General features: G+C 44.6%; 2 protein-coding genes across 2 annotated transcripts; one reads left to right on the forward strand and one right to left on the reverse strand.

Moving 5' to 3' along the window:
• Positions 1 to 8,293: 8,293 nt before the first annotated feature.
• On the forward strand, positions 8,294 to 12,420 carry LOC136475455 (uncharacterized). Its single transcript, XM_066472926.1, has 10 exons — positions 8,294 to 8,648; positions 9,390 to 9,468; positions 9,588 to 9,682; positions 10,193 to 10,297; positions 10,398 to 10,477; positions 10,692 to 10,782; positions 10,880 to 10,987; positions 11,434 to 11,520; positions 11,703 to 11,771; positions 12,003 to 12,420. Exons 1-10 carry the CDS (start codon positions 8,439 to 8,441, stop codon positions 12,141 to 12,143), a joined length of 1,065 nt encoding a protein of 354 aa, XP_066329023.1. The 5' UTR covers positions 8,294 to 8,438; the 3' UTR covers positions 12,144 to 12,420.
• Positions 12,421 to 13,595: 1,175 nt separating this feature from the next.
• On the reverse strand, positions 13,596 to 16,116 carry LOC136475454 (salt tolerance receptor-like cytoplasmic kinase 1). The gene is made up of 2 exons (XM_066472925.1): positions 15,396 to 16,116; positions 13,596 to 14,590 (listed from the first exon to the last, which is right to left on the reverse strand). The coding sequence occupies exons 1-2, from the start codon at positions 15,907 to 15,909 to the stop codon at positions 13,863 to 13,865; spliced, it is 1,242 nt and encodes a 413-aa protein (XP_066329022.1). The 5' UTR covers positions 15,910 to 16,116; the 3' UTR covers positions 13,596 to 13,862.
• Positions 16,117 to 16,787: the final 671 nt, after the last annotated feature.

Here is a 16,787-nt window from a genome sequence, read left to right on the forward strand (position 1 = left end):
TAATCACCCGATGAAACACTAAGCACTATGCAAGTGGAGATCACTAAAATGGTGTATTAACACCCTTGGTATGTTTCCTCGGCTCCACCCACCTCATTTGGCCGGTTGAGGGTTATATTTATAAGCCCCACTGAGAAAGTAACCGTTGGGGACAAAATCCCGCTTTTCTACTACTGACCGGACACGTCCGGTCATCCCGACCATTGGAGCCACGATCAACTGATCGGACGCTGCCAGCGTCCAGTCACATGCCACCGAACGCGCCCGGTCGTATTTTCGTCGCTCTGGAACCTCTCTGTACTCGACCGGACTCTGCTGTCCTATGTCCGATCGACTTGCTGCCAGCGTCCGATCACTGTTGCTGACGCCTGTTTGCCGAGCCTCTTGATCAGAGCGTCCGATCACTTTCCCAGCGTCCGATCCAGCGTCCAGTCACCTCTGTGAGCTCGTTTCTTCATGATCTTGTGTATAGCTTAGTTCCTATCTTCGTGCTTGGACTTTGCTTGATATCTTGAGTCTTCTCTTGTGCTTCTAGGGTCTTGCTTATGGTGTTGATCATCGGATCATCACGTCGCCTTCGTCCAAGTCACGTCTTGCACCCTATTGGACTACAAAACAATCACTTGCAAATTCATTAGTCCAATTTAGTTGTGTTGGTCATCAAACACCAAAATCCAAAGTAAATGGGCCTAGGGTCCATTTTCCTTACAATCTCCCCCTTTTTGGTGATTGATGACAACACGACCAAAGCAAGCAAATAATAAAAATTTGGAATAAAAAAAATCTACTTGCTAGGATGCAATACAAGGGCCAAGGTTATATGATGCTAAAAGATACTACTTGTAAGACTAAAAGATACTACATAATAACTTATCTTGCCCTTACAAATGTCCCCTTGTGGCATTATGGATATTAGCCTTGCTTCCTACAAATTCTTCCCAATTACATAGACTAATCCATAATCCACTATCCTCTCTTTCTTGGACCATTACCACTTGTAAATTATTATGATCTAGCTTTTGGTTCTACAAGATAATGCTTGCTTTTGGTCCTCTAAATTCTCCTCCTTTGGAATCAAACACCGAAAAGGAAGACATTAGTAGCACAAGGGAGGGTCAAATTTTGTGATCCTTTATATGTAGAGTAGAATATATCACAAAATTTGACTCTCACATTATATAGACTAAGCTCCCCCTAAATATATGCATACATATGGTAGAAGGCAAAGCATATGCATAATTGGCAAAATTGTTGCTCAAGAGAATTTAATCTATATAATGCATGGAGAAGGCATATAAATATCAAAATAAAATCAACATGATAATATCGGTTTAGAAATACCACACGTGGAAACCAATTTGATTTCTACCACTTGTAATAGGTGGTGGATATTTGAAGTATGATGCTTAACTCCGGGGACTTCATTTTTCTTGCAATGAGACTACTACACACATGATAAGCTTAAAAAGGTGTTAGTCTCAAAGCATCCAACTTGTAGAGTAACCTCCCCTAAATTTGTGCACACAAGTATGGAATACTTGTAGTAAACATGCACATTGATTTTAGAATAAAAATACCACTTGAAAGATGACATCACATAAATGTGAGAATCATTTTCAAAGATGATATTTGGGAGAAATTATCTACAATTTGGACTTTGGCACATATTAGATGAACAATCAAAAGACAGGCTATGTGCCGTGCTCCTAAACAATTTTGAACCATGTAGGTTTGCTCCAAGGGTTAAGAATGAAACCAAGCAAGCCTACCATAAGATATACCTAGTGTATGCATGATAAAAGATATAAGCATGCAAATGCAAACATAGGCATGAAAAGTAACTAGATGCTTAAAGATACCAATTTGTAAGAAATACCACTTATATGAAATACAAATTGATACTACTTGAAGGAAATTGAATCTAGTTACCTAACATAGGAAGGGGAATTTAGGTCCATAGTATTTGCTAACCCACTTGGCAATGATTTTGTCCATCATGATGCACCCCATGAAATGCACCTATACTTTGCCAAGTATCCAAATTCTCCGAAGTCCATTGGACTTCTCACTTTCCTTTAGGGATCCAAACCTTCTTGATGCTCTTCATGATGGAAATGATTTCCTTTGGCACCCAAAAATGTTTGACCCCATTGTTGGCTTGCGTGTTCACCTTGATGACCACCACCTTTATATTTTTCTTCTTCTTTAACAAGTATGGTGTGGAGGCCTTCTTGTCCACCTTGTTAGTGTAGGTGTTGGAGAGCTTGCTTGTTTGCTTCTTCTCTTTATTCTTTGTTCCTCCCCCATTCTTCACCTTGCACTCATAGGACTTGTGACCTTCCTTGTGGCACACATAGTAAACCATGGTTTATCCTTTATCAAGCTTCTTCACTCCCTTGATGGTGTTATCTTGATGAAGTTGGGCTTGCTTCGCCTTGCCTTTCACTTGAGTCAAGTCCTTGGTGAGGCGAGCTACTTCTTGCTTGAGTTGCTCATTCTTCTTTGCAACCTCTTGTGTGCATGTATCTATAAATACTTTCTCAACACAAACTTGATTGCACAAAGGTGAGTCTACACATAAATCATTACAAGAAGTAGAGGCATCCTTTTTAGACATGTTAAAGATAGAACTTTTCTTTTTAGATGCCTTGGTGGGGATTGTACTAACGGCTTCAAGATTAGCAACTTTATTAGTTAGCTCATCACAATGTTTGCATATGGTTTCTATTTTAGCATGCAAACTTTTATAAGCATCTTGTGAGCTAGCTAACTTTTCTTTTAATTTTTTATTTTTCTTTATAAGTTGCTCATCATTGATTGTGCATGCATTTGTTGTTGCACTAGCCTTAAGTTGCTCAATTTTAGTAGATAGTTCAACATTGAGATTAGCAAAGTTCTCATATTGTTCAAGCAAAGTTTTGTACGCTTCTTGTGAACTATCTAGCTTTTCTTTTATTTTTCTGAGCTTCTTTTGTTGACTAGTGCAAACTTTAGTATAATTAAGATTTTGTTGCATAATTTCATTATAAGTAGGCATTTCATCATCACTATCACTCTCACTAGAGAATGAGCTTTCGTTACCTTATGCCATAAGGCACATATGAGAAGAGCTTGATGATGAGTGCTTACAACCTCGCCTCTTGTGATGGTGTTCTTCTTCACTTGAAGAATCATCCCATGACCTTATTGATGTGAGTGCTTGGTTCTTGCATGCCTTCTTCTTTGTCTTGGGTGTGGGTTTGTTTGGACAGACTTCCATAAAGTGCCCTAACTCACCGCATCCATAACATCCTCTCTTTCTTTGCTCATTTCTTTGATTGGTAAAAATGAGATCTTGGATTTGGATGGGCACACCCTTAACATTGAGCCTTTGGTTCATCTTCTCCACCTTGTTGATTAGTTTGATTGATTCTTTATCAAGGTCAGAGGTGGAGGAGGAGGATTGATCATCTTCACTTGAATCTTCATCATCATCATCATCATCCTCATCTTCTTCTTCATCTTCACTTGAGGAGCTTGAGCTTGAGCTTGTCTCAACTTGCTTGCCCTTCATCTTCTTTTTCTCGCTACATGCGAGAGCTTTGGCTTTGCTCGATGAAGAGGCTTCGTCTTGACCCATCTTATGTGACATTTCAAATGCCACCATCTTGCCAATGACTATGCCTGGGGTTATGGTGCTCAAGTTCTCCATGTTGTGAAGGATGGTGATGATGCTTGCATATTTCTTTTGTGGTAGCATGGAGATGATCTTCCTCATGATGTCCGCATCATCTAGCTTTGTTAATCCTATTGAATGGAGCTCATTGATAATTAGATTCAAACGAGAATACATATCATGAACAAGCTCATCGTCATTCATTGTAAAGGAATCATAATTTTGTTTTGCTAGACAATGTTTTTGCTCACGGACATTAGATGTGCCGTCATGGAGCTCTTGAAGTTTTAACCAAATTTTATGTGCCGTATTTAATGTGAACACTTGGTTAAACACATTCATACTAAATGATTCAAATAAGTATTTTTAGCTCTAGCATTGAAATGCATTTCTTTTTCATCACTCTTTGCGGGTTTTTCGGGATTCTTAATGGGTTTCATCCCATCACGAGTGACTCTCCAAACTCCTAAATCAACCACTTCAAGGTAACAAACCATTCTAGCTTTATAATATGGGAAGTTAGTGCCGTCAAAGTGTGGGGGCCTAGAGGTATCCATCCCAACCACTCTAAATGGCGTCGGCTCAACGGCGGTTAAGCCAAAGGTCCAAATTGAGCCAACTAGCTCTAATACCAATTGAAAGGGGACCGTGACGCCTAAGAGGGGGGGTGAATTAGGCAACTTAAAACTTTAACTCTAAACTATGGCCCTTTTTTCTAACCTTAGCAAAACCTATGCAAAAGATAAACTATCTTAATGTGCAACTACGGTTTTGCTAATGTGTTGCTATCTCTACCGCAAAAGGAGTAATACAATCAATGTAAATGCAGAAGCTAAAGAGCAAGGTAGAGATATGCAAACTCCCGTCGAGGACTCCGGTATTTTTACTGAGATATCGAGATGCACGTAAGATTCCCCCTAGTCCTCGTTGGAGCCCCTCCCAAGGAATACCTCGCAAGGGCCAAGCTCTCGGTCGGGTAACTCCGTGGATAGCCTCGGGCCTTTCCCACGTGCAAGTGGGTCTCCGATATGCCTTCCGGCAAGCCTCTCCCAGATGCTCCCCGCCGTCTTCACTATCAAGTTTTCGGCCGAAACGCTGCGGGCCTTGTTCCCTCCGGTACATGGTGGCGGCCACACCACAAATGCGGTTGGTGTGATCTCGCAAGACTACAAGTCCCTCCGATGTACAACAATAGTGCGCGCAAGCACCGAGTGGTAAGAGGTATGCAAACCTCACTAAACACTAGGCCTAAACCTAGAGCAAGCGCATAAGCGGTGGTCTAATTAACCTAAGCACTTCGCAAAGCACCTACGCTAATCACCTGATGAAACACTAAGCACTATGCAAGTTGAGATCACTAAAATAGTGTATTAACACCCTTGGTATGTTTTCTCAGCTCCACCCACCTCATTTGGTCAGTTGGGGGTTGTATTTATAAGTCCCACTGAGAAAATAGCCGTTGGGGACGAAATCCCGCTTTTCTGCTACTGACCGGGTGCTGATCATGTCCTAACCGGACGCGTCCTATCGTCTCGACCGTTGGAGCCACAATCAACTGATCGGATGCTGCCAGCGTCTGGTCACATGCCACCGGACACGTCCGGTCACATTTTCGCCGCTCTGGAACCTCTTTGTACTCGACCGGACTCTACTGTCCTACGTTCGGTCGACTTGCCGCCAGCGTCTGGTCGCTGCTGCTGACGCCTGTTTACCGAGGCTCTTGATTGGAGCGTCCGACCACTTTCCCAGCGTCCGGTCACCTCTGTGAGCTTGTTTCTTTGCGATCTTGCGTACGGCTTGGTTCCTATCTTCGTGCTTGGACTTTGCTTGATATCTTGAGTCTTCTCTTTTGCTTCTAGGGTCTTGCTTATGGTGTTGATTATCGGATCATCACGTCGCCTAAGTCCAAGTCACGTCTTGCACCCTATTGGACTACAAAACAATCACTTGCAAATTCATTAGTCCAATTTAGTTGTGTTGGTCATCAAACACCAAAATCCAAAGTAAATGGGTCTAGGGTCCATTTTCCTTACAATACCAAAGATGACACCACGGTTTATCCCGAGGTTCACTTGCTTGTCGCCAAGCTAGTCCCTGTTGTGATGGCCGATTCACTTGGTGGTTCACACGCTAATAGGCACCATGCCTAGCCCAACACTTGGGCGCCGTAAGAATCCACACAAATGACTCAACGTCATGAGCAATTTACTAGAGTAGCTTTTGGTGCTCCACCAGAGAATAAGCTCAAGAACCCCTCACAATATCACCGGGTGCGGCCATGAACAATCACCAACACATGCCAACACTCCTCCACTGCTCCAAGCCATCTAGGTGGCGGCAAGCACCAAGAGTAACAAGAGAAACCTACAGCGAAACACAATCACCAAGTGCCACTAGATACAATCACTCAAGCAATGTACTTGGATGCTCTCCAATCTCACTAAGATGATGAACAAATCAAAGGAAGTGAGTGAGAGTGAATGGCTAGGCTCACAAGGTTGTATCAGTTGTAAAAATGGCCAAGAGAGTGGGTGTCACGGGGTTGGAACCGCGGCAAGCATTGTTGTTCGAGTCGGTGTTAAAGTATGGGTTTGCAGTAGCTCGGGTGGACTCAAGAACACAAGAATCACATAGAGGACGTAACGGTTTATTCTGGTTTGGGCCAATCGGTGCCCTACGTCCAGCAGCCGATGATCCTTATACTCAAAAGCACCCAAAATCGGGGTTACAACAGGGTTGTAGAGAGATTTGGTAGGGGGTTAGCTCGATGCTAGTCCTAAGTTGGACAGGATGCGGATTATATATGTTTTGCACACAGGGCACTCTTCCCCTGGTTGAAGAAACAAGAACATCTAATACATTGTCAAACTGTGCGCTGTACGAATGGCACAGCAAGGATGGCCTTGCAGAAAGTATGATATATTTTTTCCCTGTGTCTGTATGTTTCGAAGAAATACATGAAAATTCTTTGTCTTAGTCGACGTTTGCTCAGCATCTTGAATATTTTACAGTTGACGCTACCCTCTCATGCCTTTTTTTAAAAAAAAAAACCAGAAAATTGAATGCAGTTCAAGACATAAATGACAATTGCAGCTTAGTCGACGTGCTTGACTCATGCCAAATGCCAAGTCAAGCTTGCTGCTTAACTGTTGTTTGCCCGGCCTGATTGATTCTGCAGACAATCTGCTATTGTTTGGAGGACCTTTGAAGAATCCTGACTGCTTTCATACTGAACCTGCCAGTTGACGGTGCGTGCATCTGAAATTCTGAATCTGTGGTGTGGGTAAACGAAACAGAACTTGATGTTGCTGTCTTATGTGGCTAAGTTCCGAGAGCCCAGTACAGTCACTTGTGTTCAAGCGGAGAATCAAGTATTTGTGCATATAACATCCTGCGGCTAATCTTTTGTTATGCATCTGATGCCGCGCAGTCAGCTCAGTTGACTAGAATATTGACTCAAGGGTTATATTCTGCATGGAGTTGGAATCTGGAAATGGCTGAAGCTGCTTTCAGTTACAGCAGGATCGGGTTCCTAAAGCAAGCCGATTTCTGTGAATGTCGTCAGCTCATCGGATACATATGATAGATTAACAGCGAATTTTGTAGGTTATGTATTCCTAAAATATTGCATAATTTTGGATAGTATTCCTTGATAAACTGCGCTTCAATTGGATTGGACGAAACTTAACATAGGAAGCCATGAAGGTGGTTTTGGTGGCGGCTATCTGTCGTGTCATGCGTCACAGATGAAAATGTTTGTGTTTGAATGCTACGTGTATCTGTTACCTGTAATTGCGCTGGGCGTTGAGCCATTCCTTTTCTGAGTTTTCTCCAATAAATATAGTTGCACGTCTTGAGTACAAACTTTGTTAATGCTATGTGTATTTGCTCTACTCTACTCTCTCTATTCCAAATTATAAGTTATTCTAATTTTCTTTTGAGAGTTAGAGTATTTTAAGTTTGATCAAAATTATAGAGAGAATTACAAAGATATATGACATCAAATAGGTACGCTATGAAAATATAATTAACGAAGAATCTAATTATACTTATTTGGCATCACAAATATTATTATTTCATTACATAAATTTGGTCAAATTTAAGATGCATTGATTCTAAAAAAAAAATAGAATGACTTATAATTTAGGAGGTGAGGATTACTTTATTTTATGACTGCTACACTTGTTGGCCGTTTTTTTTTTCTTCTTCCGCCCAAGGAATAGGATTACTCCAGATTGTATATAGACTAAAGTAATCCCTGCAAGTTATGACCGGTCAACTAGTAATTTTGTCATTTCCGTTCTTTGAAAAGGATTTTGTCAATATTTTTTGGTAAGCACGGCAGGCAGCGGATGCGAATTGATTTTGTAGCACGGCTCTCTAGACCAGGTGCTTCTGGTTTACGATTTGCAAGGGTCAACAACTGAAATCCTAGTCCAACGTGGCAGCGATTACTTGCAGATAATATGCTTTCCTGAATTGATCGATAATAAATAATAAAATGAAAATACTAATAAAAGAAAAAAAAAGAGATAGTAACTTTATTTCCTTTGGGCTGGCCCACCCACCAGTTTTGACAAAGTGAGGGTGACGTGTAAGGCACAGGCAGCCGCACAGAGAAGGGCTTCCATTCCAGAACCGAAATCCAAATCCAACCCCTCTCCATCTTTCTGGTCTCTGCTCTTCCTCCGTCGCACGCTCGCTCGCTCGAATCGTCCTCTGCCCGCACGCCGGCCTCGCAGCGCAGGGCAGGGCCCCACCGCTTCACCGCCCGCACCAGCCAATGTCAGGCGACGGCGATGCGCGCGGCCTCGAGGCGGCGGCGGCCGCCGCGGCCGAGGCAGCGCGGGAGCTGCGGGAGGCGGCCGCGGCCCTCGTCGCCACCCGCGCCGCCGAGGAGGACGCGCTGCGCCGCCGCGCCGTGGCGCTCGACGCCGACGTCCGCCGCCTCCAGGGCGAGCTCCACGCCCTCGATCCCTCCACGCTCGACAAGGTCCTCCTCGCCTCGCCTTCTCTTCCTCCACCTCTCCTCCTGCCAGGCTCTGCCTCCTTCAGGTCCCGTATCTCAGATCGCGATTAGCTTGCCGACGCGGATTGATGCCTACTTTAAGGATGCCCCTGCGGCGGGGATTTCATCAAAGCTTGCGCCGCGATCCCATCTTTTGCTCCCCATCTCACCGTCTCATGCATGGGCGTGGCATGGAGATGCCCGACTGCTGGATTAATTAGATTGCCTTGTTCTGTCCGCATTTTTTATGATTGCTCGACCTGGAATGGTTACGCCCCCACTACTGTGCCGGATGTTCCAGGATAAGGTTCCATCCAGTTCTGGCAGCTTGTCGTCTGTCTGTGTCTCACAAGCTATGAGAAAATCTGTTAATAACACGACTTGTATAGATGCCAGCCTGAAATCCGAATTCAACCTAATTAATCAAATGGTTGTGCGTACGCTGGCTTTGGTTCTTCGTTCGTTTTGGTTTGGAAGTTTACATGGCTTTGGATCATGCAAGTTGTTACATGTAGTGCAGCGTGGTAGCCTGGTAAGGACAGTTAGATTATATGAACTCATTGGCCTAAGGACATTGTTGTGTGCTACTGAAACATCACATCTTGTAAAATCTTCTTATGGATTAGCGCCCTGCACGTCCTTGCAAGCACAATAGGTTTAAAATGACCTAAAGGGGCCATCTGCTCTTGTTCGAAACGTGACATTTCAGATTTATACTTGATGCAGGTCGAGGAGGAACTGGAGCGTGCCAGGGTCGCAATCACGGATAGTGATGTGGCTTCGTTTCTTCCCAGCAAGAGAAATGGTTAGATATGTTCTCTTTCATATATAATACCCTACCCTGTTTTGCTCTGTGTTCAAGTTTAATTGTCATCGATGGATCATGATTTCTTAATTTTGATGTACTATCGTGTGAACATGCAGGGAAGTTTCTTAAGACGTTTCTAGGCCCTGTGAATGTGCGGGTGGCGAGGAAGGAAGATAAGCTCAAAATCAAGGATGAGTATAACAATTATAGGGTATGCTTAAGATACTTCTTCAATGTCGTTCGGAAAGACTTTTTTGTTTGTGGGTGGGTCACATATGATATCAAGAACTGAAAGTGCAGTATTGTGATTTGTCAGCTTAAACTTTTCACCTTTTATAGTGGTAACTTATTGGTTCCAATGATAGTAAGCATTATGACGAAACTTGTATAATATATGTCACCTTTAATCTGCCACTGTGTACAAAATTTTAGGAGGAACTGAAATCATCAGGGTAAAACATGACTAATTCAGTAAGTTCTTCTAATGAAACATCTAGCCTGTTTTGTGTGATGCAGTTATATTTTATAAACCTCTAGCTAGTACAGAAACACATAATACTGGGCTGTATGCTGGTAAATGCATTGTAATGTTGTGTAAAAAATATACTTTTGGGATTTTGAATCCAAGTAATCCTTAGATCTTTGGGCTGAACTGATATTTCATCTTGTAAACTATGCCTCACACCAACAGTGTTGATGTTTTAACCTGTTCTATTGGCAGGATAGGACTGCCTATAAGTTTCTGTTGTTTCCATCTATCCTCCTCCTACTGAGATGGTGGATATGGGATGGATGCCTTCCAGCATTGGCTGTTCAAATTTATCAGGTGTTTTGTCGATACTGTGATATTCCTTGAATATTTTCGCTGTGCTGATCACTGCATTGTCCAACAAGAACTATCTAAATAATGTCTTGCTGCTTCTCAGGCTTGGTTACTATACCTGTACACAAGCTTTGCTTTGCGTGAGAATGTATTAATTGCGAATGGAAGTGACATTCGTCCATGGTAAGGGATCATCACTCCCAAAGTTTCACTGCTTAAGATATTTAAATTTTTAACTGCAGCATTTAAGGTTAGTTGCAAATGTCCATTTATAAAACATAGCTGGTTAAATGTTTCTCAATTCAAATAATTTGTTGACTGTGTTTAGTTTATTCTCTGGTTAAATTTCTTTTCCAATGCATGCTTTCTCTATCATGATTCGCTGCTACATTTTCAGGTGGATATATCACCACTATCTAGCAACGCTGATGGCTCTTATTAGCCTTACATGGGAAATAAAGGGACAACCTGATTGTTCTAGCAAGCAGGTATATGCTCTCTTTTTTTTTTCTGGGAAGAAGCACTGATGCAGGCATCGCTTGGGAAATTTCCTAATGTTGCACTCAAACAATAACCTTTTTGCAGAGGGGGGTGCAACTTTTCTTGCGTTGGGCAATCATGCAAGGCATTGCAATGCATCTACAGAATAGATACCAGCGCCAAAGATTGCGTACTCGAATAGCTCTAGGAAAGGTAAGGTCTTGTTTGAATTTAAGAAACTAACTAACCTCTGTGGCATTGGAAACTTATAATTTCAATACATAGGATAAGCATATCTCACATAAGTATTCCACACATGATCCTAACTAGAATTACAAAAGGCTCCTTGTATATGATGAAACATTTTTCAAACCAAGGAACATTCTCCATTTCCATTAGCGTCATAGTGGAAATTTGTATATGATGAAACTAGATGCTTGGAGATCTTCACTAGGTGCTTACAAAGGACAACTCAAGATAATCAATGTTTCTCTGATTTAGTACTCTCAAAAAGAAACAGTCAGTGAATTTATCATAAAAGAAATCTTGTGGGCAGAGCTTATTGGTAGAATGTGAACCTGTGAATCAGCATTGTGTCACGTCATTATCTAATACTTTTTAAGGTTAACCTAACATCTCTCCCAATTAACTCCTTGCAGGCTAAAAGAATGGATGTCGTCGCTGGAGAAACAGCTGGTGTGGAGGGGCAGCTGTTGCTGCTATACCCTGTGCTTTTCATATTACAGGTATGTTGTCTGCACAATTCGAACTATGGCAGGTCCTGGTTTTTCTCTTGAACTGAGTTGCCACTCATCATGAACCCTCCAGAATAAGTTGTTGGCCCTTCATGCATAAATCCTGTCTAATCGGACTAATATCATTTGTTTGCTGCACTGACGCACCTGGTCCTGATGCTCCATGTTTTCAGGGTTTTGAAGCATATGTTGGAGTTTTACTTCTTCAGACAGCTTTGCATGGGCTTGCCTCCGAATGGCAGGCAAGAATGATTTTAACAGTTTCACTATTTACAGTTGAATGTCAGATAGGATTAAATTGTCTAGGCCCTTGATTGAATTTATTGCTGTCTGGAATTTATTGCCTTTCCCAATATTTGAAATTCTGGGTGGTGGTGGAGGGATGTAGGTCAAACTGTCTTGAATAGATCTTGACATGCCACTTGGCACTTGTTCTGGACTGAAATTTACACCTCATTTTCGTTTTTTACCAGGTTGTAGTCTGCGGGATCTTGCTGGTGGTTATGGCAGTCGGCAACTTTGTCAACACTATGGAGACACTGCTACTGAAACTGAGGTTCAAAGCAAAGATGAAGAGAGCAAAGAACAGACAGGATCGCCCACATCAAAATTGACAGGCATCGTCGTTCCTGGAACCATCGGTTTGTAAATCTTTTGACCTGTATTAAAGGATTTTCCATGTTCCTGGAACAACCGGTTTGTAAATCCTTTGACATTGAAAATTGACAGAGCAAAGCTGACGCCATCGGTTTGTAAATCCCGTTGACCTGTATTAACATTTTTGCCTGCTTGTAATTCTCTGTTTTGGTAATTGGCCCTGTAACATTGAAGTTGATATTCCACACAACACAGCGGATGAAACAATATTTCCTCTTCCTCAGATGAAAACTGTGAGTTTGCGCTGTACCATGCTTCTTCTGTTTAAATTCTTTGGGGTCCTGAAATAGGATATATGTGTCTAAAGTTGTGAATAGACATGGGGGGCTCCATATAAATGGTGCAGAGGCTTGTAAGGTTTGATGTTGTCATGTGCTACTACGTACTTTATACAGGGATTGGTGTGAATGTTTAGCATCATTTCAGTCTTGTGCTGCAACTGCTGGTGGAGACTGCAGAGTAGTAGTATTGCTGACAGTCGCTTCAAGTGGCAAGCAATTTGTGGTGCAGAAACTAGTTGAACATTAGATTTATTTATTTATGTCTCAAGACATTAACAGTATCCCATGAGCACGTACCCTGTGCTAACGATCAATCCTTGTTCCAGTTGCATCTTGCGAGTCCAAAACAAATATTGGTGCTACCGTGCTAGGAGGAGTATTTTGCAAGCTTTTTTGTTTTGTTTTGGATGGTGTGGTCCAGGAAATTCCCTCGCCATATGACGGCACGCACTAAATTACCAAAAACATCCGCAGGAGTCGCAGGACCAGTGTTGGAGAATCCATTCCGGCTGACACACGGAGCAAATCTTTCCAACAATCGTAAGTGTGTATATGCAGGGAACATATCTAATGCAAACCAATCTCTCCGTGCAAACCGTGCAAACCAACTGCGGGGGAGAGGTGGGAGGGGGGATTTGCAAAAGTGTAATTACGCCCGCTCCTAATCACACTTTTGCAAATCCCCCCTCCCACCTCCCCCCCGCAGTTGGTTTGCACGGTTTGCACGGAGAGGTTAGTTTTCACTTGATACGTTTATGCTGCAAATATGAGCTGGCTGGTCCTCCAAAAACTGCCGCTGCCTTCGACCGCAACCTGAATGATGATGATGAGCATGCTTCACTTGCTCCCTTGCCTCTGCTGCACATCATCACTCAATCATTGAGGTAGCTAGCATCCTAGATTCCTAGTGAGTGAGTTTGTAGACTCATTGTCTGTTCGGTGGTGCCGCGGTGGAGAGCTGCTGGCTGGGCCAAACAAACTTAGAGGGTGTTTGGTTCACTCTTCGTCTCCTAAATCTAGTCTTATTTAGTCATTTTTTACATAAACACTTTGACTAAAGTTTAGGAAGAGGAACCAAACATCCCCTTGCTAACGCCCCCTTACTGTACTCTTATGCAGGAAAGAAAATGCACGGTAAATCCATTCCATCCATATTTACATTTCACTCGGATCAATCTCAAGTCCTCTTCCCCCTCCAATGCACAATCCATTTCCTTACAATCCTACCCTAATACTAACATCAAGGACAATGAAAGGCACAATTTACTTTTGCTACAAGAACACACACACACATGACACATCGAAGCTAAGACGTCATAACTGCTCTAAACACAATGGAAGGAGCGATCGAAGAAAATAATAAAACGGAGAGTAAATAAATTCAAAACATCAAAATCATGTGAGCTCCAGCAGCTTGCTGAGCTGGATATGGTGGCCGTAGCCCGCCTTGGCGATGGACCTGGCCGCCTTCTCCGCGATGGCGGCGCGCACCTGCGCCATCGACGGCCGGAGCCCGGGCTGCGCCGCGACGCACTCCACGGCGAGCCTGGCCACGTCGGCGGCCTCCTCCTCGTCGTACCCACCCTCTCCAAGACTGGCGTCGACGAGCCCCGCCACCCCGCGCGCCCTGACGCGCGGCAGGATCCGCGCCGTCAGGTTCTCGATCTCGGACGCCGCTCCGCCGCCGGCCGCTGGCAGGCCCGTGACGGCCTCGAGCAGGAGCACGCCGAAGCCGTAGACGTCGGACTTGCTGGACACGATGCCCGTGCGGAGGAAGAAAGGGTCGGCGTAGCCCGGCGACCCCACGGCCACGGCGGCGCGTGCCGGCGCCACCGCCGCCGAGAAGCCCTCGCAGGCGGAGCCTAGGTCGCAGAGCCGCGCGCCGCCGCCCGTGGCGCCGTCGAGGAGCACGTTGGACGCCGACACGTCGCCGTGCACCACGGCGGTGGAGGTGCCGCCGCCGCCGCCGCCGTCGTGCAGGTGCTCCAGCGCGCACGCCACGTCGTGGAGGATGCGCATGCGCTGCGCCCACGACAGCGGGGCGGTGCCCGCCGCCGAGCCGTGGAGCGCGTCCGCTAGCGTGCCGCCGGCGAGGTACTCCAGCACCAGCGCGCCCTCTTCCTCTACAGTAACAGTCATTAGTTTACCACTCCATGGGTGATTACATTACATGTTTTCACCGCGGAGTGAAAGTGAATTGGGAAAAAAAAAACAGGCGACAGCGACGACCAAGCTGAAGCAGTGCAGTGCAGGTTTGACGAGAAGAGGTGGGGAGTCACCGTACAGAAATGAATGAATATACGCGCCATAGCGGTGTAGCCGTTGCTCTCGACTCTCGTTAGGCGTTAGGTAGGGAGTAAAGTGATGTCACGCGCGCACTGCACCCTTTTTTTTATTTCTTTTGCAATTTGTAATAATTTATCTGCATTATTTAGAGACTAAAGGCTGCTAAAGTCTAAATTAAAGCCCCTTCATTTCCGAAGGAAAACTCTAAAGCTCCTTCATTTCTTGGTTGCTACTCGCTACTTTGATAAAGAAATGTGTAAGCTTGACTTCGATCATGACTTGTATTAAGTAAAGTGTAAACAAAGTCAATGCATGCCATATCAGATCCAAGTTACTAATAGCTTATTTCTCCTAATATAATTTGCCACATGTAAGCAAGTTTCATGTCAAAATAATCGGTACTATATGTTTACTTAAGGTGTATGAACTGGTGTCTGTCTCTCTATCTATCTATCATCTACCTATCTATCTTTAATAAAAAAAAACCGTAAAAGAATAAAGTTAGAACAAGGAACAGGGACAGTTGGTTTGGAGCAGAACAAAGTAGCGTAAGCGTGGAGTGAAAGTGAAAGCTTCAATGATTTCTGTGTAGCGAGATGGGAAAAAAAGAGAAGCAAGGCGCGCACGAATGAATGAACTCACCGTGGTCGTCGGAGTAGGCGAGGAGCGCGACGATGTTGGGGTGGCGGAGGCGGCGGAGCAGGTCGAGCTCCTGGCGGAAGGCGCGCAGGCGGCGCTCGCCGCCGCACCAGCGGTGCACCTTGACGGCGACGGGAGAGCCGTCCAGGAGCCTGGCGAGGTAGACGGTGCTGGAGCCGCCGCGGCCCACCACGGCGGCCTCGTCGAAGCCGCCGGTCAGCGCCTCCACCTCCCGCCACGCCAGACGCCGCGGCGCCTGCTGCTGCTGCTGCGCCTCCTTCTTGACGGCTATTAATAACGCTTGCTGCTGCTTGGGCTTGGCCGCCGCTGCTGCTGGTTGTGGCTGACGATGACGTGGCGCTGCTGCTGCTGGTGCTCGCGCCTCCGGGTCGGCGTCGGCGGAGGGCCGTCTGCGGAGGGCGGCGAGGCAGTGGCGGATGAGGAGGAAGGCGATGGCGCCGGAGGCCAGGAGGAGGACGCAGAAGAAGAGCAAGGCGAGCGCCACGGCCACCTCCATGGCGCCCCCTCTCTCTCGCGGTAGGCTGCTCGCTGCTTTCAGAAGTCAGAAGCCAGAAGCAGCTACCTGCTGCTTGCTTCAGTGTGGGGAAAGCAAGGCAAGGCAAGGCAAGGCTCAGGTAGGGGAGAGGTGAAGAAGCCCATGGTGTATATATAAATAATAATGGGAAATTAAAATGGAAGGAAAAGTGGTGGCAAGTTAAAAGGCAGAGCTTGATACATATGCAACAGCTAGCGAACCTCATTGATTTGTGCTTGTGCTTAGCCTTGCTTGCTTCGCTCGCTCGCTCGCTCGGTAGTTGAAGAGGGCCACTTCAGAAATCAAACAACTGCTTAATTAATCTGTGGAGTAGATACAAAAAAAGATTTGATTTTTACATGCATGAAAGATTCAAATTTTGACCCTCAAAATATACTCGGTCAATTTTTTATAGCATCGGACGACGATCAAATGGGATGGTTTTTCTGAGACAGCTGGCCGGTGCATAGAAATAGAATATAATATTTTATACATAAGCCTTTGGAATATATATAGATGCTTGGAGACAGATAGAATTTAACGTCCTGGTCGTTTGGGCTTGTTTGGCTTATAAGTCATAGCTGAAATTATTGTTGGCAGGTTTGATGTGAGAGAAAAATATTGTTCATTTACTGATAAGCCATAGTTTATAAGCCAAATACGACTAAGCGAACAGGCTAAAAGCTCGTTGACACGCTTTGCATGCAGTTGGATTCCCAGTAAGAAATAATGCAAAATTGCAAATGCAGGTGCAAGCTTTGTGATGACGACTTGTAAGCAAAGATTGATGTCATCTCAGCAGCAGAAGTAGAGCTAGAGCAGAAATCCCAAAATGATATAATAATAATAACATCAAGGTG

The sequence above is a fragment of the Miscanthus floridulus genome, chromosome 8 (genome assembly GCF_019320115.1).
Source record: "Miscanthus floridulus cultivar M001 chromosome 8, ASM1932011v1, whole genome shotgun sequence".
NCBI lineage: Eukaryota > Viridiplantae > Streptophyta > Magnoliopsida > Poales > Poaceae > Miscanthus > Miscanthus floridulus.